Source organism: Nyctereutes procyonoides, unplaced genomic scaffold, assembly GCF_905146905.1.
Source record: "Nyctereutes procyonoides isolate TBG_1078 unplaced genomic scaffold, NYPRO_anot_genome, whole genome shotgun sequence".
Taxonomy (NCBI): domain Eukaryota; kingdom Metazoa; phylum Chordata; class Mammalia; order Carnivora; family Canidae; genus Nyctereutes; species Nyctereutes procyonoides.
In genome coordinates this window covers 43,355,497-43,379,743 of record NW_026575139.1, presented here as the reverse complement: position 1 = coordinate 43,379,743, position 24,247 = coordinate 43,355,497, and the positions used below count along the sequence as shown (strand labels likewise).

General features: G+C 35.7%; 1 protein-coding gene across 2 annotated transcripts in view; it reads right to left on the bottom strand.

Annotated features, from left to right (window-relative positions):
• Window positions 1-24,247, bottom strand: part of DDHD1 (DDHD domain containing 1) — a 108,588-nt gene that overhangs the window by 60,757 nt on the left and 23,584 nt on the right. For both annotated transcript variants that reach the window (XM_055304210.1, XM_055304211.1), the window contains exon 2: window positions 5,300-5,473. In XM_055304210.1, coding sequence (XP_055160185.1) covers window positions 5,300-5,473 — 174 coding nt within the window. The remainder of the gene's footprint in view (window positions 1-5,299; window positions 5,474-24,247) is intronic.

Below are 24,247 nucleotides of genomic sequence, written 5' to 3'. Positions count from 1 at the left end.
TAAACAAAAAATTCATTAGGAAAAAGCTAAATATCAAAGTAGATCAAATTGGCATAAATTTGAGACTTTATTACTCAAAGAAACAAAACCTAGGTTTTATATATCCACTAGTAAAACATGAACTAAATCCATATTTACTAAAAGAAAACTAAAAATAATAAAAAGTCATTAATAAAAATGTATACTTTTACATTTTGTAAACATGAAACAGCCAACAGAAAGCCAGACAGACTTGATATTTGGCAAATCAGCAGAAAACCCTGAAGTCAACATTTTTCTTGTCAAATATTGCTGGTTATAATATATCAATACATTTCTTTACATTTTAAATAATTATTTGAAAATCCACTTGAAATTCATATGGACCATTTGACTACACTTCAAAATTATGCAAACACTTTCAGAAAGCTAGTCAAGATATAAAAAAGAAAGGCTTTCTTTTTTAAATAAACAGTATAATTTAGGGATTAAAAGAGACAAGTATCCCAATATACTAAAAAGAGAGAAGTACACTTATTTAAAACATCTTCACAAAATTAGACATGGTTCTTTACCTTCCTCTCAAATCAAATTCCTATTTTCACTTGAAAGTCACTTGCTGTATTTGTCACAATATCCCATAGCACAGTTAGAAAGCTTAATTTTTTTCAACCCAAAGCATAGAATTAGGGATACTATTATAAGCACAGTACAAAGTATTTACTATCAATCCAAACAGGGATCACCACTAAATGAAATTCAAGTGCTAGAAAGCATTACTAAATTTTTTCCTTTTATGTTAGCAACAATATGCACAAACCCAAAACTGTTAACTTATTAAATGCTAACATTTAATATTAAAATGTTATTTTATATACTAAAGCCTTCCATAGCAATGAAAAAGATCGAAAGTACTATAGCATTTCCAATAAATGCCCCTACTAATCCTGTTTCTTAAAGAGATTTTCTTCATTATATAATTCTGAAAGCAAAAGAATATCAAAAAAGTGGGTCGTTGATGACATAGAACTCCCCAGAACAGAACAACTCAATGACTTCTCCCTTTCTAAAAGCTGGTAACCTGGATAATCTCACCTTTAGGGAAAGCAGGTCTGCACATCTTAAACATGCCAACTGTAATGAGAAAATGCCTAGCAACCTTCTTGGATCTCAGAGAGATTAAATTAGGTAAATTTATAAAAAGTAATAACTAAGAGCTAGAAGATGGGGAATTCTCTTAGTCACCAAAGAGGGAGAAAAAGGAAAGCAGGTTAGAAGGGATTAGCACCCTTGTAGCTCCTCTCACCTTTTTGACTTTTCAATTTTATATTCACAGTTTGGGATATTCTTATTCAGTAACAGTGATAGGAATATACACTTTACATGCCAAATTGTTAAATGTTTGAAGTTCTTCAAGGTACACCAACACCTGTGATGTCACAGGACCCCATATTAGCTTGAATAGTAACCTAGCCGAGACTCTTGTAGACAGCATATCAGTCAGGTTTCGCATTCTTAATATGTCAATCTTTGCCTTTTAATTGGAGCATTAGTTCACTTACATTCACCATAATTATCAATATGGGTAAATTTAGGTTTACTATTTCCCATTTACTTTCTCTTTGTTCCTTCTGTATTTTGTTTCTTGTTTCTCTTTTCCTGATTTCTTTTGGTCTAATTAAATATTTTTTACTATTTTATTTTAATGCCCCTACTGGACTTTTTTCCTTTCCTAACTTTGATACTTTAAAAAAAAAAAAAGTCATCTTTATTGAGATATACTTGACAAAAAAAGAAGATATTTAACATGTACATAATAGTAATTTGACATATAGTGGCAAAGGATTCACCTCATCTAGTTAACTAGACCCCATAACACTTTTGAAGAGCTATTTTGTTATTTTGTAGAATATCCCTTAATTTGAATTTATCTGATGTTTTCTCATGATTGGATTGATGCTATGCATTTTTTGGCCAGGGTGAGATGCAGGATTAACCCATTAAATTGCCTTTTTATTTTTTTTTAAAGATTTTTAATGTATTTATTTGACACAGAGAGAGCACAAGCAGGGGGTAGCAGAGGGAGAGGGAGAGGGAGAAGCAAGCTCTCCACTGAGCAAGGAGTCCAATACAGGACTGGATCCCAGGACCCTGGGATCATGACCTAAGTGAAGGCAGACAGTTAACGGACTAAGCCACCCAGGCACTCCTAGTTTAACCTTTTTTAAACTGATTACTGCTTGGATAGATTATAAAATGAGTCAAACACTAATCTAGTACTATGCGCAAATATTTTCAAAATTACTTTTTGAAGGGCTGATTTTATTTGTAGAATTCATCCCCAGTGAAACTCCAGGCTTCCATTTGTTAGGCTGCTAGGAGGTGGGGCAAGAAGAGAATTGATTTTTAAGTCTAAGGGAAAACAAAATTTAGATTAAAGTATCTAAATCGCAAAAAAATGATGATGCTTTTATGGGTTATTTTGATTTGTGTGCCAAAAAAGTTATGCTAAATTTTCATCAATCTATTTCAATGCTTACTTTGAGATAGGTAGAAAAATTAACAAGGAGAAAACATTAAGAAATCCAATTTATTTGTGGCATCAGCTGCCTAAACTAAAACACAGATAAGGTCAGAAAGAAAAGGAATTATTTTATATCAATGTCCTTCAAGGCAAGAACTCTGTTTAGTTTCTCAGAAATTCTGCCGAGGGAAAAAAAAAATCCCAGAGCACTTAAAGGTTCCTAGATACAATATTTTTAAATGTTTTTAATTATTAAATGGGATTTTTCCAGAAAGCCTTACTTGAAAACCTCCACAGCATCGTGATCTCCAATTCTCAGTATGCCAAATCTATTTGTAGAATATCTAATTCTATATTCATTGTTTACTGTGTTATCTTATACTTACTAACAATTCTCATCTTTGACATTGTCTTCCCCAAAACTTCTTAAAGGTAAAAATTTTGTCTATTTCCTTCACAAAAGTGCCTAGCACAACACTATCTGCACATGGAAACATTTAAAATCTGACAATATCATGAATCAAGGCTTTCTCATATATATACATGAGAAAATTTAGGAACAAATTTTTTTTTTTTACTCTAATTATGAAAGGTGAAATTTCAGAAGGTAGGAGGTAGGAAGCAAAATAAAATATTATACTATATTTTATCTTTGTAGATATGGTACATTGGATTTATTTTTCTAATAATGGTGGCTTTTTGGACAGCAAATGTTCTTTCCTTAAGACCAGTGAGAATTTTCAAATGTACTATAAAATTTCCCATAATTTTCAAAGTGAAATATCACATCTTAACATATACATGATACATATACATTTTACATAAAACTGAAAAACAACTAAAATGGCTGTAAGTTTATGACAACAGTATCCATACTAAACTGAATTTAAAATCTTTGCTAATAATAAAATATGGCAAAACTTTACATGCCACGCTGTATTTAAAAAAAAAAAACAATTTTTCTTCTAATTAACCTCAAAGAATCATTTTGAAAGATTACAGTGCAAAAGTGTTATAACAGTTTAAAATTTTTCTATTACCAATTAGAATTTTACCACTAGATGTATATCCTTAAATCTAGCAAAAAATATCACTATAATATCCTTGATTGATACTCTAGAATCAACACAGACACTCCAAGACCTCCTAAAAACCTACTCATAAATACACCTGTTCTCTATCAGACTTTTTTTTTTTCTATCAGACCTTTTTAAATGACTGGCTCATAAAATTAGGGCACTGTGAAGAAAACTGAAGTATCTTGCTAAACTTAACATTCTGATAGGTAGTAGAACTAAAAAAGACACACAAAATTCTAATTTTTATTGTAATAAAAACAAGATTCCAAATAGATGTGATCTATTAGATCTATTAGATGAAACAGAGCTGATAGATTAACTTCTACAAGATGAATTAGCAAAAGGAAAAAAATATGTTTTGAATACAGTACAAGAAAGGAGAATAATCAACTTATGTTTTTATTTTTTATACTTATTCTTGTTTTCCTCCAAGCTCTTGGGTTTTTTCCTCTACATTCATAGTAAGGAATTCAGGTGGCTAAACTGGGTTTGTTAAGGTGAATTGCCATTTTTGAGGGAGGACTGAAGGAGAATAGAAAAAAATCTAGAATTCAGCCCTCTCCAATAGCAACCTTATTTTGGTAGTGGTAATGAACCACAACTTTGAGAAGCTAGTTTCTCAGTTATGTAGACTTTTAATCAACTAGACACAAAAGATAATGTTAATCTGGTATGAACTATAGTTTCTTTGCTTGTGATGTGTGTGTGTTCAGAGAGAAAATTTTTGAAATTTTCAGAAAGAAAATACTTATGGATGTTTGTCACTAAGAATAAGAAAAAAAAAAAAAAACCCAAAGCCAATTTAAAGCTTGTTGTTCTGCTATTAATTATGTCATATAAGCAATTACTTCCAACCACATAATTTTTTCCAAGCTGCATCTGTGAATTACTTGATCAATATTGAGTTTCTGCTTTAGAAATATTTTGGGGTGGGGGGGTAACTCACTTAATTCATACTTTTAATTCACTAGTTTCAATGGGGCTTGCCAAGAAACTTCCAAAATAAAGGCAAGCATAGATGAAGAAACACTTTTTAGAAAAAAATATTTAGAGAAATCTACAAATTCTAATCTACCTGGATTATCATACTCACCAGAATAGCTGATCCCACTGCCTGCAGTAAATGGAACAATAGAAGTATTTTTAACTTTACCACACATTTTGAATTTTACTCAAGATCAGACACATAATGAAACATGGCAATCTTGGCTATTATGTAAATATAGTAAGCTATTGCAAACAAATCCAAATGCTGAATAAGGGAATATAAAGAGTAGACTAATTCAAATTAAAAGTTGATATGGAGACAGCCTAAAGTTATTTACATAAAGGAAATTAACTTTTTTTAAACTTCAGGAAAAGAACCAACATTAAAATATTAACAAAACTGTCCTTTTGATATAATGACAGATTTTTTTGTAGATTCAATTTTGTTGGTAATTAAAAACTACTAAAAGGACTAATTCACAGAACATAACAATTGTACAATTAGAGTAAGTCATGTTAGTGTCATGCCAGTGCACACATATTAAATAAAATAAAAAATGAGATAGTTCAGAAATTCATAGATTTAAATTCTAAGTAATCAAATGTTTAAATCAGAAATTTTATAAATTCTAACACTCATGAATTACTATGCAAAATTAAGAACTACTCTACACTTCACCAAGAACTTACTTGATTTACAGAACATATTAAATATATTAATCGGTCTTACCATCTTTTCCATCTACGGATTTTGTCACTTCAATATCAAAATTTTCCTGCATCTGCTGACCTCTAAAACAGCTGAGATGTTCTTGCTCAATTAAATTACTTTCTTCTTCTTCTAGAGGCTGCCAAGTACCATCAATAAACCACTGTCCACGCATTACTGGTATTTTATCAGCTTCTGAAAAGAGAAGACACAGAATTATACATTTTAGGATCCAACCTCCTAGAAAGACACATAGTAACTATAATTTTATATTTTGTTACTACTGTGGCAATACTTTCATGACCCAGCTTAATCCCTTCAAGTTTTAAATTCCAGATTTCAAACCACAGTGTATATATATTTTTACAGCATATTATTTCATTTATATTGGATATTATGTATAAAAATTACTTTGGCATTAGAAAGGCAGATGAAAAAGAAAAGAAGAAAGGCAGATGAGCAGTTATCTTTATAACTGAGACCCCCAGTAACCCCAATTAGTAGGGTATGGGGTTAAGACAAGTTCATGTAAGACTCTGGTGACAGTTTCAATGTCTTAGAAAATACTGATATACATTCCCAGAAGTAGTTCAGAAATAGTGTGTGTGGTAGTAGTGTGCTGCACTTTTTAGAGCTGCCTTAAAAGTTATAGACTCCCAGTTAGAATACGGGAATAGCTGAAACATTTAATTATAGTAAATTCCTCATCCATTTTAGAAAAAAAAAATGGGTAGAAAGTTTTCTTGAATAACTGTAAACATTTGTCTTTTTTTTTTAAGATTTTATTTATTTATTCATGAGAGACACAGAGAGAGAGAGAGAGGCAGAGACACAGAGGGAGAGGTAGGCTCCTCGCAGGGAGCCTGATGTGGGACTTGATCCCAGAACCGGGATCACACCCAGAGCCAAAGGCAGACACTCAACTGCTGAGTCACCCAAGCGTACCAACATTTATTTCATTAAATACTGTTCCTATAAGCCTAACACTTTTTTTCCTTCCTTCTTCCCTGTGTCTGTCCGTCCCTCCCTCCCTCTCTCCTTTCTTTCTCTCTCTCTCTCTTTCTTTCTTTCCCTCTATGCCTAGTATGGAGCCCAGTGCAGGGCTTGAACTCAGTACCCCAATACCAAGACCTAAACTGAGATCAAGAGTCAGATGCTTAACTGACTGAGCCACCTAGGCACTCCTTTTTTTTTTTTTTAAATAAACCACAACTGTCAGATATGATATCTTGAATCCTTTAAGGTTTAAAAAAAAAAAAAGTAAAAATAAAATGGAAATAACAAACCCTAAAAATAAAAAGTAAAATAAAACAGATAAACTTACAAAAAAAAAAAACAGATAAACTTAATTATGTAGAGATTTGGTAGTTTAACCATATACAGAAAAAATTTTCAAGTGGATTTAAAACAGTAATTTTTATATATATTCTGTGAACAAAAAAAAACTGCAAATACATCTTAAGCCTTTTGCAGTAAATGCACTGCCATAGATCTTAATATTGTATTAATATTGGTATTATTTTGAAACAGTAGGTTAAAATAAATATATTAGTTTTGTTACTATCATTAGGAACCAAGAAAAAATAGGTACAGATATAAAAATCAAAGAATTAAAATTGTAATTTTAAATTTCAATTACTAATGTCAGCGTGAACTAAAATGATGTATTTTCTCTTTAAAAGGTCCTAAGCTTTGTCCATTGAAAAGGCCTAGAAAGAGACCAACAGGTGAGCACTCCTGAAATAAAGACCATGATCTCTAAATATCATTTCTCACTAAAAGAAACCAAGAATTCTTTAAGAAATGGCTAATTCTGGGCGTGAGACTGAAAATTTACTAAACAAGCTTTAAATATCTTGTACCAGACTTGTACTGTGATGGATTAGAAATCCATCACGTATGTTTCTATTTCTTATATTATTCTATATTCTGCTATAGCAATTTCACTGTATTTAAGTGTTTACTGTGTTATATGGTGTATAGATACTAAAAAATATTATACCTTCATTATGAATCATGGCTTTTAACACTATAAAGTATACTTGGTTGTGTTTAATGACTTTTTAATATGGATCCTACTTTGTTTATTGAGATTACAACCCCTGCTTTCTTATTTTTTTCTATTTGCCTGTGATGTTTTTGCACATCCCTTATTTTTAAATTTTTGAATCACTCTGTTTTAGGTGTGTCCCTCATACACACCATAAAATGGATTTTGCTTTATGGAGACACTTGAAAATCTTTTTCTTCTAAGGTGAGATAAGCCCATTTATATTTATTGACATGACTGATATATCTGAATTGTGTGTTCTATAATTACCTTTATCACCAAGTATTATTGGTATATATTATAATTACCAAGTATTACTCATAGTTACTCTTTTTTCCCTGTAGTTGGTATTCCTGCTTTTTTTCTTTTCTTTTACTTTCTTTTGGTATTTAGGAAGATTTACATTTTTTTTTTCTGATGGTTGCCTTCATATGCTGTGTGTGTGTCTGTGCGTGTATTTTATTTTAATTTTTTTATTTATTTATGATAGTCGCAGAGAGAGAGAGAGAGAGAGAGAGGCAGAGACATAGGCAGAGGGAGAAGCAGGCTCCATGCACCGGAGCCCGACGTGGGATTCGATCCCAGGTCTCCAGGATCGCGCCCTGGGCCAAAGGCAGGCGCCAAACCGCTGCGCCACCCAGGGATCCCCTGTGCGTGTATTTTAGAGCATCAAGTCTCTTTTTCTTATTTAACCTTTTACCATCTGACTTACCATCATAAGTAGCATCCTATAATAGCCACTTAATACTTATAGGGAATGATCTTACTCTATTTTCCCTTTCTCTTCATTCATTATTAATTTTATTCATTCTACTTTGTCAGAATATATAAAATATTAAAACTAATAAATATATTAGTTTTGGATCTACAATTAAACATATTAAATTCTCACTAAGAATTACCTAAATTCTTTTACGTTCAAAACTGTTTATCAAAAAAAAAAAAAAAAAAAAAAAACCTGTTTATCTATCACCTTGATACTTGAAAGACAAGTTGGCTAGCTTGAACTTTGTTTCCCTGAGTTTAAAAATTCTGCTCTCTGGTAGCTTTCCTTGGTATATTTTTCTTGAGAAGTCTGATGTCTTTTTTTCTTTTTTAATTAGTAAAGTGATCTACTCAGTCCTTACCTCAGAGAACAGGAAAAAAAAGTCTTTAAAGTCTAATAGCTTCACTAGTCTTTAAAGTCTAATAGTTTCTGACTCACAGTTCATTGTTCTGGACCAATCTGTCCAGGTGGGCCCTTTTAATACGTGGATTTCAGTTTTCCTCGTTTCTGAAAAGTTCCCTCGTATTATGATTGTCATTAGCTCTGTTCCACTGATTTCTCCCCTTCAGAGACTCTAATTATAGAGTTGTTGGATCTTCCTTTGCCTATATTGCATTTCACACACTTTCTTTCTCAAGCTTTTTACTTCTCTCTGCATCTTTTCCATTATTTTGTTTGTTTTATCAATGCCTCTTACGTCAATGCCCCTATTAGTATGTCCACAAGTTTGTTTGAGAATTTTTTTATTTGGTTGGAGTAACGTAATAGTTTCCTGAAACAACCTAAAGACTATCCACAGCTAAATGTAGAGAAGAGGCCACATCAAAGACAGTAGGAAGAATGGAAAGGTGGCTGGGAACTGAACTGACTGGGAGACGGTCTGCCGGAGGAAGTGACTGCAGGCACAGAAAGGGAGAGCAGTAGACACCTCATCAGGCCCGGGGAACCTGCACTGGGAGGACGAATCTTCATAACATATGACTTTGAAAATCAGAAAAACATCTCTAGTTCTTACAGTCAGCGCTGATTAAAAGCTGGAATTTTAAAAAATCAGCAGGCCTGGCTCTGGGAGAGAGTAATAGAAAACTGAGTCCAGTCCTTGCCTGAAAAGAGACAGCATAAGAAAGAGCCCCATGGAGATACAGATTAGAAACAGCAGTTTGAAAAATACCTGGGCAAGAATCATTTATGAATCTCAGAACGTATGCTGGAGAGGCAGGGATTTTTAGGAGACTTCTCCAAGAACCAAAGAGCTGGAGGGTGCCATTTCCTTCCCCTACCCCCAGCCTAGATACACAGACACCTGGGGGAACCACTAGGAACTACTAGGAACACTCCACCTAGCTTGCTAACAGAGCACTCTCCTGTGGACTTGCCCTCTCAAACAGGCCCTCAGCAGGAGTCCATCCAAAGCAGTGCAACAAGTGTGGCAGTATGAAAACAGCCCCCACGGGGGCCAGCACCATTCCAAAGTAACTCCTGCCCCAGAGAGAGGGGGAAGGCCATCATACATACCAGTCTCACTGCAGCCTCAGCAGTAGGGAGAGGCCAGACATGTGGTCTAACTGCAGGTCCTACTTACTGACAAAAGCTTCTCAGGGGACAACAAAGAGAAGGCACCCACAGTTCAGGGATACTGCATCTCTGACAAATGCCTGATCTGACTCAACCCAAGCCCAAGGCAGCCCCAGACTGGCCCATTAACAACACAAGGACCTGGGATCCCTGGGTGGCGCAGTGGTTTGGTGCCTGCCTTTGGCTCAGGGCGCGATCCTGGAGACCCAGGATCGAATCCCATATCGGGCTCCCGGTGCATGGAGCCTGCTTCTCCCTCCGCCTGTGTCTCTGCCTCTCTCTCTCACTGTGTGCCTATCATAAATAAAATAAAATAAAATTTAAAAAAAAAAAAAAAAAACAACACAAGGACCAAACTTTGCCCACAACAGGCAAAGAGAGCCATTGCAGATGACAGGACTGAAGGCAATGTGGCTCAGCCACAATAGTAGGGTACATGCAACACACATAGGACACCTGAAGTGCCAGGTTCTGGTGAACAGGAGACATTGTACTGCAGGGCACTGCAGGACTCTTCATCTTAAGCCACAACTGTCAGGAGGAGATGTAGCTGATTGACCTAACACATAGAAACAGAGAGTCACTCAAAATGAGGAGAGAGAAATATGTCCCAAATAAAGAATAGGACAAATCACAACAAAAGAGCTAAGTGAAATGGAGCTAAGTAGTAACATGCCTACTAGAGCATTTAAAGTAATGGTTGTGAAGATACTGACTAGACTTCAAAAAAAGAGTGGAGGACTTCAGTGAGAATTTCATCAAAGAGAAAACATAAAAAATAATCAGATAAATTCAATAAGTGAAATCCAAAATAGACTAGAGGGAATAAATAGTACACTAGAGGGAAGAACAGATTGGCAACCTGGAAGACAGAGTAACAAAAAACAATCAAGCTGAACAGGAGAAAGAAAAAAGAAAAAGAAAAAATAAGAATAGATGAAGCATACTCAGTAACACCATCAAGTATAGTAACATTCAAACTATAGGGTTCCCAGAAGGAGTATATAGAGAAAAGGGGGCAGAGAATGTATTTGAAGAAATTATAGTGGAAAACTCCCCAAATTTGTGGAAGGAAACAGAAATCCAGATCCAGGAGGTACAGAGAACCCCTAACAAAATCAACCCAAGGAAGTCTACACCAGGACACACAGTAATTAAAATGGCAAATTACAATGATAAAGAGAGAATTTTAAATTTTAAAAGCAGTAAGAGAAAACACTTCGATAGAAGGGAAACTCCATAAGGCTATGAGCTGATTTTTTTTTTTAGCAAAAAATTGCAGGCCAGAAGGGAGTGGCATGATATATTCAAAGTGCTGAAAGAAAAAACCCTGCAACCAAGCATACTCTTATCCATCCAGCAAGGGAAGGAGAGATAGAGTGTTCCAGACAAATAAGAATTAAAGGAATTCATCACCACTAAACAGCCTTACAAGAAATGTTAAAGGGGGGTCTTTGGAAAGGAAAGACCATAAGCAGGAATAAGAACAGAAGCAAGCATAAAAGCAGTAAAATTAAACATATCCATAATAATCATTCAAGGGATTCACAAAATAAAAAGATGTAAGGTATGATATCATATACTTAAAATGAGGGAAGGGGTAAGGAGAAATAATTTAGTGCTTTTAGAATGGGTTCAAATTTAAGCGACCATCAGCTTAGTATACACTGCTATATGCATATGATGTTATATATAAAACTAATGTTAACCACAAATCAAAAGCCAGTAATAGGTATGCAAAATAGAAGAGAAAGGAATCCAAGTATATTAAAGAAAGCCAGCATACTGTGAGAAGAGAGCAAGAAAAGAAAGGAACAGAGAAGAACTATAAAAATAACCATAAAACCAGTAACAAAATGGCAATATGTACATACCTATCAACAATTACTTTGAATGTAAATAGACTAAATGCTCCAATTAAGACACAGAGTGATGGAATGGATAAAAAAGCAAAATCCATCTGTATGCTGCCTACAAAAAACTCATTTCAGACATAAAGACACAGGCATATTGAAATTGATCTGATGGAAAAGCATTTATCATGCAAACAGAAGTGAAAGGAAAGCTGAGTAGCAACACTTAAAATCACACAAATAAACTTTAAAACAAAGACTATAACAAGAGTCTAAGAAGGACACCACATAATCATAAAAGGAACAATCCAAAAAAAGAAAATGTAACAATTGTAAATATTTATGCGCCCAGTATGGGAGCACCCAAATAGATAAAGTAGTTAATTACAAACATAATGGAAGTAATTGATAGTAATACAATTAATAGTAGGAGACTTTAACCCCCCCCCTTACATCAATGGATAGATTATCCGAATAGAAAAGCAACAAGGAAACAGTGGCTTTGGATGATACATTAGACCAGATGGATCTAAAAGCATACATTCAGAACATTCCGTGAAAAAAACATCAGAATACACATTCTTTTTCAGTGCACATGGAACATTCTCTAGAAGAGATCACATGTTAGGACACAAAACAAGTCTCAACAAATCAAAAAGACTGAAATCATACCATGCATCTTTTCTGACCACAATGTCTTGAAACTAGAAATAAACCACAAGAAAAGATCTGGAAAGAACACAAATACACGGAGGCTAAATAACATGATACTAAAACAATGAATGGGTCAACCAAGAATCCAAAGAGGGGGGAAAAAAAAAAAGAGAGAGACAAATGAAAATGAAAACACAACAGTCCAAAACCTTTGGGAGGCAGCAAAAGCTGTTCTAAGAGGGAAATTTATAGCAATACAGGCTACCTTAAGAAGCAAGAAAAATCTCAAATAAACCACCTAACCTGTCATCTAAAGGAGCCAGAAAAAGAAAAATAAACAAAACCCAAAACCAGTAGAAGGAAGGAAATATTAAAGCAGAAATAAACAAAATAGAAATAAAAAAACCCCAAGAGAACAGATCCATGAAGCCAGAAGATAGTTCTTTGAAAAGAGAAAATTGGTAAACGTTTAGCCAGATTCATAATAATAAAAAAAGAATCAAAATCGGAAATTAAAGAGAAATAACCAGCAGCATAAAAGTACATGAGATTATAAGAGAGGTTGTGAAAAATCATATGCCAACAAACTGGGCAATGTAGGAAAAAATGGCTTAATTTCTAGAAACATAACCTCCCGAAAAAGGATCAGGAAGAAAAAGAAAATTTGAACAGACTGATTACTGGCAATAAAATTGAATCAATATTCAAAAAACTTCCAGCAAACAAAAGTCCAGGATCAGATGGCTTCACAGGTGAATTTTACCAAACATCTGAAAAAGAGGTAATACATATTTCTCTCAAACCATTCCAAAAAATAGAAGAGGAAGGAAAGCTTCCAAATTCATATGAGGCTAGCATTTCCCTGATACCAAAACCAGATAAAGACACTACAAGAAAAAGGAAGAAAAGAGAGAGAGCCATAGGCCAGTATCCCTGATGAACACAGATGCAAGAATCCTTAACAATATATTAGTAAACTAAACCCAAAAATATATTTTTAAAAAATTTTCACTATGAGTAAGTGGGATTTACTCCTGAGATGCAAAGGGTGGTTCAATTATTCATGAATCAGTCAACATGATATATCACATCAGTAAGAGAAAAGAAAAGATAAAAACCATATGATCATTTCAATAGATTCAGAAAAAGCATCTGACAAAATGCAACATCCATTCATGATAAAAACCCTCAACTAAGTAGGTTTAGAGGGAACATACCTCAACATAACAAAGACCATATATGAAAAACCCACACAGCTAACAGCATACTGGATGGTAAAAACTGAGAGCTTTTCCCCTAAGATCAGGAACAAGACAAGAATGCTGTTAGAACTGATAAATGAATTCATTAAGGTTGCAGGATACAAAATACATTTAAAGAAATCCACTGCATTTCTACATACTAATAATGAAGTAGGACAAAGAGAAATCCATAAAATAATCTCATTTACAATTGCTCCAAAAATAATTTTAAAATCTAGGAATAAATTTAACCAAGGAGATGAAAGATCTGTATTCTGAAAACTATAAAAAACACCAACAAAAGAAATGAAATATGACATAAAGAGAGAGATTCCATGATCATGGAATGGGACAACAAATACTGTTAAAATATGCATACTAGCCAAAGCTTCTTACAGATTTAATGATATCTCTGTCAAAATACCAATAGCATTTTTCACAGAACTAGAACAAAATCCTCAAATTTGTATGGAACCACAAAAGATCCTGAATAGTCAAAGTAATCTTAAAAAGGAACAAAACTGGTGTTATTACAATCCTAGATTTCAAGATATACTACAAAGCTGTAGTAATCAAAGCAGTATGATATTAGCACAAAAACTGACATGTTCATAGATAAATGGAACAGAACAGAAAGCTCAGAAATAAACCCACAATTATATTGTCAGATAATCTACAACAAAAGAGAGAATATGCAATGGGAAAAAGTCTCTTCAACAAACGGTGTTGGGAAAACCAGACAGCTTCATGAGAAAGAATGAAAATGAACACTTTCTTAAACCATACACAAAAATAAACTCAGTAAAAAAAGAATGAAACCTTGCCATTTGCAACTACATGGATGGATCTAGTGGACATAATGTTAGTGAAATATATCAGAGAAAAACAAATACCTTATGATTTCACTCACGTGTGAAATGTAAGAAACAAAATAAAGGTACAAAAATAAAAAGAGACAAACCAAAAATCACTCAAATTCAGAGAACAAAATGATGGTTACCAGAGGGGAATGGGTGAAAGAGATGAAAAAGGTTAAGAGTACACTTAGTGTGATGAGCACTGAGTAACATACAGAATTGTCAAATCATTATATCATGCACCAGAAATTAATATAACACAGTACGTTAATTAAACTGTTACTAAAGGGATCCCTGGGTGGCTCAGCGGTTTGGCGCCTGCCTTTGGCCCTGGGCGCGATCCTGGGACTCCAGGATCGAGTCCCATGTCCGGCTCCCCACGTGGAGCCTGCTTCTCCCTCCTCCTGTGTCTCTGCGCCTCTCTCTCTCTCTCTCTCTCTCTAACTCTCATCTCATAAATAAATAAATAAATAAATAAATAAATAAATAAATAAATAAATAAATAAACGAACTGTTACTAAAAATAAGTTTCCCTTTGTTTTATGTTTCCTTTTTAGAAAAGATTTTTTTTCAGTGGAGATATATTGTTTCATATTTTCTGTATTCCTCTTAAAGTGGCTTTGTACAGCTTCTACTTTATTTCTATTCCTGAGCACTTTATGGTTAGAGTTCTTAGTTGAAGAACTGTCTGCTTCTGCAGATTAGTAAAAGCAGCTGCTTTAATGGATGATGTTATGGTGGTGGTGGGTGGGTGGGTGGGTGGATACTGAACTTGTGTGCCTTCTTTCTCTTTGATTTCTCCTTACTTCCTTCTTTCTTCTCCCTGCGATGGCTCCAAGAGGCATCATCCTTTCTCTATCTCCTCTCCCAGGAGCAATATTTCTCTGATGCTGCTAGTGGTCTCTCTCTTTCATATACCTTCCCGTATAACTAGTGCTATGAATTCCAAAGTCCCAGGCCCGTGTCTATATTTTTCCAGTTCTGTGGGGGGATGTTTTCTTTCTGGAAGTCATTTTGCTTGTGCTTCATTGTAAACCTCTGATCTCCTTCCCCCACCCCCGTCTTCACTGTCTCTTATGCCTCTCCTTGCCCCACTCTCCAGACTCAGGGGTTTGTCTGAGTAGCAATAGGAACCATTGTAATTTGTTGTTTATTTACAACATAAAGGCAATTTAAAATTCATGGTATTATCTATGTTGTAGTAATGCTGAAGGTATGAGTTATACATGGGGAATGTGTGTGTGTGGCCCTTTTTGGTCTAATGGCTTCTGGGGAGGATGTGTGGAGAGATTTACACTTGGACAGTTGCCATTATCTTCCAGACCCAAAAGCTAATTTTTATAATAATCTTAAAATATAGCTATAATTACTGCAGTTTTACAAATAAGTAAGGTCTTAGTGAAACTAAATGACTTGCCCAAAGGCACATAGCTAGATAATATGAGAAACAGAATTCCTACCAAACTTTGACTCCAAAGTTCATCTATGCTCTTTCTACTACATAACACAACCTTCTCAAGTAAGAAAATCTTTTTTTTTTTTTTTTTTGCCTTCTCCCCAAGAAATACAGGCTGTTTAGGTGTATTGGTAATTTGAAAACAAGTAATTTGGTTGGGAGATTTTATATTGACAGTCTATTACAAGACTTACAAACCAGAGCCAACCATGCCTCCCCATACAAATCAGAGAAGTAAAAAAAGCAGAGTGAAAAACAATAAAACAAGTTTATAGCAAACATCTGCATTCCTAACTCTTTTCCTCTCTTTAGCATAATTAATCTAAACATGTATTCTGCTGATAGATGTTCTGGGAGTTTTACCCAAGCTATAAATTCAACCAGTATGCTATTATTAAATACTATATCATCTTCCTCATTCAGGCCTCAGTCTTGTCCAAATATTCAACTGCCAACTAAACATCCCCTAGCAGACAGATCAACAATTACCAGAATCATAACTAGCCATGGAACACACTAGATTCCTGGAAAACAAAATGGAACACAAACCTGTTACTCAACCTGTACTCCCTATCGTAACAAATGGTGTGCTGACAATATTCACCCCGTCATCCAAGACAGAATTCTGGGAGTCATTCAAGATACCTCCTCCTCAAATACTTCTTATACCTGTATATTAATCACTCTTTATTGTATCTCCAAAATCACCTGCAAATTCACTCCATATTTATCAGGCCTACAGTCTAATAAGTTCACACTCTTATCATTTGTTTCATTTTAGAACTTCCAATCTAAATGTAGTATTCCTAACTTCAACTCTCACCAAATGCCTACTCACACGCACGTGTAGTGTTAAGCACACACATTTACGTATACATAACAAAATTCCCCTTATTCTCTTCTATTTAGAAAGACTCTCAATCCTTCTTTTATAGAATTCCCAGAAAACCTTTCTAAAATACCACAAATCGTGTTATTCCAAAACCTAAATTCTTTAATGGCTCCTCACTGTCTACCAAATGAACTCTGAGCTTCTTAGAATTATAAGCTCAAGACCTTTCTACACTTGATCTCAGCCAAAAGGCTGAGAAGCAATAAGCTCATGATCTTTGACTACTTATTTACATAACTGATGCCATGTTAGGTATTTATTTACCTAACTAATATCTGAATGTCTACCATGAATCAGGCTCTGGGTTGGCCTCTTGATGATAAATATGATAATGCTGATGGTCCCTGTGCTTTCCATGTCAACAAGAACAGTTCCTTGAATGTGAGTTATACTTCTGTATCCTAAGTGTACTCTTCCTTTTACCTGGATGCTTTTCCCCATTTTCTCCATTTAGCTATCTTTCATCTTTGCTTCCTTCAGGAAGCCTTTGGTTACCTCCCCCTCTGTGTGATTTCACTGAATTAATTCTGCACATTTATCAGTGTTTGTGTTATTGTATTCCAACTGCTCTGCCTTCCTCACTTCCATGGGATCTTGGATGTAAGTACTATGTTCGTAGGTGCCTCCAAAACCTAAAAGATAAGAGCACCTATGATAAAGTTGGATTTTAATAAAAGTATGCTGAATGTTGCTGAATAAGACATATTTCATCCAGCTTGTCTGATCACCTGGCAAGTCTGGCAGACAGAGCACTTCTGTTACTGCTCCAAATTGGGCCTTCCTCAAATTGAGCGGTATTTGTCAACCTACTTAGTTGGTTTATGCTGTGGTCTGTCAGCCATTAACATTCTATTTTCTGATAATTATGTGATTCCGAGGAAAAATTTTGACTATTTTCCAAGAATAAAAGAACAGGTTATTTTTTGGAAGGGTGGACATTCTGTTGAAGATTGACATAAATATAGAAAGGTGTGCTACTCTTATGCATACAGGTCAGTGGCTTTTTACAAGTTACAAAATCAAGCAAGTAAACATTATCAACATTTCAGAAGCCCCCTCATGCATCTCTTTTCCAGATGCTACCCCTCACCAAGAGTAAACATAATTCTTACCTCTTGCACCACAGCTTTTTTAGTAGCTTATATAGAATTACGTAGTATGACATACTCTTCTATTTAGTTTCTTTGGCTCAGCATTACGTTATTGAAAGTCAGTCACAAAGATGTGATTATCTGCATGGTTCAGGTACCTGCCAGATGATAGCAAGTAAGCACTACATAGCTGTGAGCTACGTTTTTGGGTGGGCTTCTTCTACTATTAAAATAATTCCAAACAACAGAGACATTAGCCCAAAAATCCCTAATTATATGCTGTAAAAGATATTGTCATCAAATCAGTAATAGACCTCTATAGGAAGCAAACTCTAACAAAGGGAAATCACCCTAAATGGGCCTTTACCCATATAAATGAGGTAGCTCTGTTTTGGACTAGAAAGGACTGTTCCTGCCTCTCTAACATGCACATACTTTTCACCCTTCCTGAGGCTCAGAATACCTCATACCAGGTTGCCATCATGGCTGGACCCCCTCCTAATGCTGCTTGTGTTCTGACATCCCACAGTAAGCCACAATCTCTTGTGGCTGCCCTCCTCACCCCAGCAGGCCTCCAATATCCCATGCTAGGCTGCCTCGCATGTGGAGATCTCTTCACTCAACTTGGGCTCTGACATCTCAAGCCTGGCTGTATGCATTACATGGGATCAGGAAAAGAGAGAGGAGCTAGTGTACTGGTTCTCAATCTGGGACAATCTCCCCACCAGGAGACACTAGCAATGTTTGAAGACATTTCTGATTGTCCCAACTTGGGGGTGGGATGGTGTTGCTGGCATCTAGGCCAAAGATGTTGCTAAACATCTTAACAATGCACAGAACAGCTCCCCTGACCTCCTATCACCCTGCCCAGCAATGATAAATTATCTGCCTAAAGTGTTAACAGTGCTGAGGTTGACTGTGGTCTAGCAGCACCTTTTAAAACCTAAAATGTGGGTACCTTCTTATAGAGCAATTCTAGAAATATGTTTTATAGAATAAACTCTCACAAAAATGTCTGAAGATAAAGATGATTACCTTAACATTGTTATAATGGAAAACAAAAGAATAAAAACAAACAAAATGACCTAAATTTCTACCAATAGAGGATCAGATATACAAATGTTGCTTGGCACACTGGTATGTATGAAAAAATATTCATTAAATAAATCAAAATATGAATGAATGGATAAATGTCCATAGTGGAACAGTGTTCAGAAGAAGCAGATCTACATTTAATGACATGGAATAATGTCTAGAATAAAAATTTTATTTTATTTTATTTATTTTTTTTTAGAATAAAAATTTTTAAATTAAGTCAGAGTACTATGTGTGTGTGTGTGTGTGTGTGTGTGTGTATGAAAGTGATGTAATCTTGTTTCTCCAAGAGATATACCTTAGTATATATACTGTAAATAACTGGAGGAAATATACCAAGCTGTTATTAACATGTATCTCTGGGAGGTAGGAATGTAAGAAAATTTTTATTTCTACAAAATAAATGTAACTGTTTGGCGTTTTCCCAATATAAATGTTTTAGTTTTATTAAACTGGAACATTAAGCTCTTCCCTCTTGATGGCCTTTGAATAGAGACACTTGCTCTGCCAATTTGCCAGCCTCCCTCAAATTGTGTGAGTCAAATCCCTATAATCTCTTCATCTCTGGAGAACCCTAACATTCAGGAAAAATAGAGATTACATATTTTGGAAGAAACTGCTAGAAGGTCCCCCTATTATCTACTTTCCTCCTATTCCTTAGAATACTAATTTATTCAGGGCAGCAATATGTAGTTCAAAGGCTTTTTTTCTTTTTTCTTAGGCTTTTTTTCTAGTCTCCTTGTACAGCTAGGTTCAGTCACATGGCTGAGCTTGAGTAACAGGATACTGCAAATTACTGGTGGCACAGCTCTTTGACATTTACCTCTCTTTCTTTACTGTCACCTATTTGTCTAGAGCTCCTAAAGATCTCTTGGATCAAGTCACTAATTATAATATTGTGATTTGTAATTAAAAAGAAAACCATAGGCACAAGAGAGAGTCATTTACACCAGATCAAGTAATCAAACTGGGGCTTAATACCTAATTTAATTGCAGTTCCAATCTCTCCCAGAAACGTGTCTTAACCTGGCAGTCAGAAATTTCATCAAAATAATAATAATAATAATAATCTGTCACTTGGGTCCTCTCCATCCCCCAAAGGAAGTTGAGGTAATCCACCTACCTAATAAGACTCTCTGCCCTTTCCCCTAAGGCCTAAAATAATTCTTTTCTTTTGTTAATAATTTCTTGCCCCACCCTCCTTCCTATAAAAACCTTCCATTTTGTACAACTCCTGGGATGCTGCCTGATTGATGAATTGCTTAATAAAACCAATTATATCTTCAAATGTGCTCAGTTGAATTTTGCTTTTTAAATAAGATTAAGAAAAAAAATTAAAAAAATAAACAAGATTAAGAAAAACATATTTGGTCTCTGCCCTTATTTCTGGAACAGAACTCCTAAAACCCTTGGAATTTCTTAAGAGATGGGAAGATAAAGGTATCATTTGTTATGTTAATGAGTGACCTTTGGCTTGCCCCTAGCTCATCTATGGATGGGGGCTGGTCATTGGAGGAACCAACCATATGAGAGGGTTGGAATTTTCAGTCTTACTCCCTTACCATCTTTGAGAAGAAATGGGCTGAAGGTTGAATCAATCACCAATGACCATGGATTTAATCAGCTGTTATCTATGTAAAACAGTCTACATGAAAAACCAAAAGGATAGAGTGTGGAGAGCTTCTGGATTGGTGAACATGTGCAACTGTAGTAAGAATGCTGCACTAAAAGAGAGCAAAGAAACTCCGCACCCCTTTCCACATAACTTGCTTTATGAATATTTTACATTTGGTTGTTCCTAAGGCATATGGTTTGGAATAAACCAGTAATTCAGTATGTAGAATGCTTCTCTCAGTTCTGTGAGCCACTCTAGAAAATTAATCAAACCCAAGCAGGGGGGTCACGGAAGCCTCTGATTGATAACTGGTCAGTGAGAAGTACAGACTGGCTTGTGACTGGCTTCTGAAGGGTAGGGGGTCGGGGAGACAGCATTAGAACTGAGTTTAACTGTAGAACAACTATAGCTGGTTTCCCTACAGAACTGGCGGGCCGCCACCACAGTACCACACAGTAGCATACTCACACACATGGAATTGGCTACAAGAGCCTAAAACTGAAAGATTACAGCGACATAGCCCTGAATTCGAGATAGCCCAACCTCTTGTAAATGGAAAGAAATACACCTTTTTGTGTTTAAGCCACTGTTATTTTGGCTTCTTAAAATCACACACAGCAGAATCACATGATGGTATGGACTTGCAGATGTAGATTGAAAATGTCGTCTTTGTGGGTATAGAATGGCGGGATCTGAATACATCTGTTAAACAATTGCCTATATGGTTAGAGACCAGAGAAAAACTTCACAGGGATAATGCATGTAAAGAATATGTTGGAACTAGATTATCAAAGTGTTACTTTTTCATTTACAACAACACTCACTGAGTCATTTTAGACTTAATATAATTAAGACTAGTACTTATAATTACTACTTGCCTATCAGAAAACAACTAAATCATTATCCCAGTTATAACCCTTAGGCAAAAAAAAAGAAAAGCCTTTACTGGAATCATGTTCATTGCAGCATTATTTACAATAGCCAAGATATCCGAGATATGGAAAGAACCTAAGCGACCATCATTGGATAAATGGGTATAGAAGATGTGGTATATACACACACAATGGACTACTAGTCAATGTAAGAAAGAATGAAATCTTGCCATTTGGGTCAACATGGACAGACCATGAGGGCATTATGCTAAGTGAAATAAGTTATACAGAAAAAGACAAATAGCACATGATCTCACTTATATGTTAAATTAAAACAAAAACAGAACAAGCTCACAGATACAGAGAACAGACTGGTGGTTGCCAGAGGTGGGGGAGTGGGTGAAATGAATGAAGGGGGTCAAATGTACAAACTTCTAGTTACAAAATAAGTAAGTTGGGACGCCTGGGTGGCTCAGCGGTTAAGCATCTGCCTTCGGCTCAGGGTGTGATCCTGGGGTCCAGGATCAAGTCCTACATCCGGCTCCCTGTAGGGAGCCTGCTTCTTCCTCTGCCTGTGTCTCTGTCTCTCCATGTGTGTCTCATGAATAAATAAATAAAAATCTTTAAAAAATAAAAATTAAACAATTCATGAAGAACAATGTACAGCATGGTGACTGTAGTTAATATTGTACTCATATATTGTTTTATTGTCCTTCATATATATTACATTTTTTTTTACAAATTGAAAAGTCTGTGGCAACCCTATGTTGAACAAGTCTATTGACACTATTTTTCCAAACTCATTAGTTCACTTCATGTCTCCGTGTCACACTTGGTAATTCTGGCACTATTTCAAACTTCCTCATTATGATATTTGTTATGGTGATCTGCGATCAGTGATCTTTGATGACATTACTATTGTAATTGATTTAGGACACCATGAATTATACCCATACAAGATGGCAAACTTAATTTGTAAACATGTGTTCTGACTGCTCCACAGATTACTTGTCTCTCTCCCTCTCCTTATTCCCTGAGATACAATAATATTGAAATCAGGACAATTAAGAGCCCTCTAGTGGCTTGTAAGTGCTCAAGTGAAAGAAAGAGTTCCATGTCTCTCACTTTAAATCAAAAGCTAGAAATGAGGGCAGCCCGAATGGCTCAGTGGTTTAGTGCCTTCAGCCCAGGGTATGATCCTGGAGAGCCAGGATCGAGTCCCACATCAGGCTCCCTGCATGGAGCCTGCTTCTCCCTCTGCCTGTGTCTCTGCCTTTCTCTTTCTCTTTCTCTCATGAATAAATAAAATCTTTAAAAAAAAAGCTAGAAATGATTAAGCTCGGTGAAGAAGGCATGTTGAGAGCTGAGACAAGCCAAAAGCTAGGTCTCCTGCACCAAAGTTAACCAAGTTGTGAATGCAAAGAAAAAGTTCTTGAAGGAAATTAAAAATGCTAGTCCAGTGAACATATGAATGATGAGAAAGCAAAACAGCCTCATTGCTGATATGAATAAAATTTTAGTGGTCTAGACAGAAATCAAACCAACATTCCCTTAAGCTAAAGCCTAATCCAGAGCAAAGACCTAACTCTTCTAAGAAGGCTGAGAGAGGTGAGGAAGCTCAGAAAAGTCTGAAGCTAGCAGACGTTATTGGTTCATGAGGTTTAGCGAAGAAGCCATCTATGTAACATGAAAGTACAAAGTGAAGCAACAAGTGTGCTGATGTAGAAGCTATAGAAAGTTATCCAGAAGATGTAGCTCAGATAATAAAGATGGGAATAGTAAACAACAGATTTGCGATGTAGACAAAAGTCTTCTATTGGAAGAAGATGCCATTCATGACTTTCATAGCTAGAGGACTTGATGCCTGGCTTCAAAGCTTCAAAAGATAGGCTGACTTTCGTGCTAGGGGCTAATGCAGCTGGTGAGTTAAGTTGAAGCCAATGCTCAGTCACCATTCTGAAAATCCTAGAGCCCTTAAGAATAATGCTAACTCTACTCTGCAGGTATTCTATAAATGGAACAAAGCCTGGGTGACAGCACATCTGTTTACAACATGGTTTCCTGGATATTTTAAGCCCACTGTTGAGACCTACTGCTCGGGGGGAGGGGGGGGGATTCCTTTTAAAATATTATTGCTCACTGAAAAGGCACCTGGTTACCCAAGAGTTCCAATGGAGATACACAATAAAATTAATGAATGTTGGATCTGTTTTGTAGAATCTATTGATCTGTATTCATTCAGAGAGAGAGAGAGAGAGGCAGAGACACAGGCAGAAGGAGAAGCAGGCTCCATGCAGGGAGTCCAATGACATGGGACTCGATCCCGAGTCTCCAGGATCACACCCCGGGCTGCAGGCAGTGCTAAACTGCTGCACCACCTGGTCTGTCCCTGTTTTGCCTTTTTTATTGAATGTTGTTTTCATGGCTGCCAACACAACATCCATTCTGCAGTCTGTGGATCAAAAAATAATATTTTTTAAAGGTTATTTATTTATTTATTTATTCATGAGGGACATAGAGATAGTGGTAGAGACATAGGCAGAGGGAGAAGCAGGCTCCATATAGGAAGCTGGATGCAGGACTCGATCCCAGGACCCCAGGATCATGCCCTGAGCCAAAGACAGATGCTCAACTGCTAAGCCACCCAGGTGTCCCAAGGAATAATTTCAATGTTCAAATCTTATTATTTAAAAAGTACACTCCATAGGGCTAGAGCTCCTATAGTTAGTGATTCTTCCAATGGATCCAAAGTTAATAGAAAATCTTTTGGAAATCTTTGGAAAGAGGTCACCACTGGTGCCACTGAAAACATCTTGATTCATGGGAAAAGGTCAAAATATCAACATGAACAGGAGTTTTGAAGTAGTGGATTCCAACTCTCTCTCTCTCACATGAATAAATAAATAAAAACCCTCACGGATGACTTTGAGGGTTCAAGACTTCAGTGGAAGA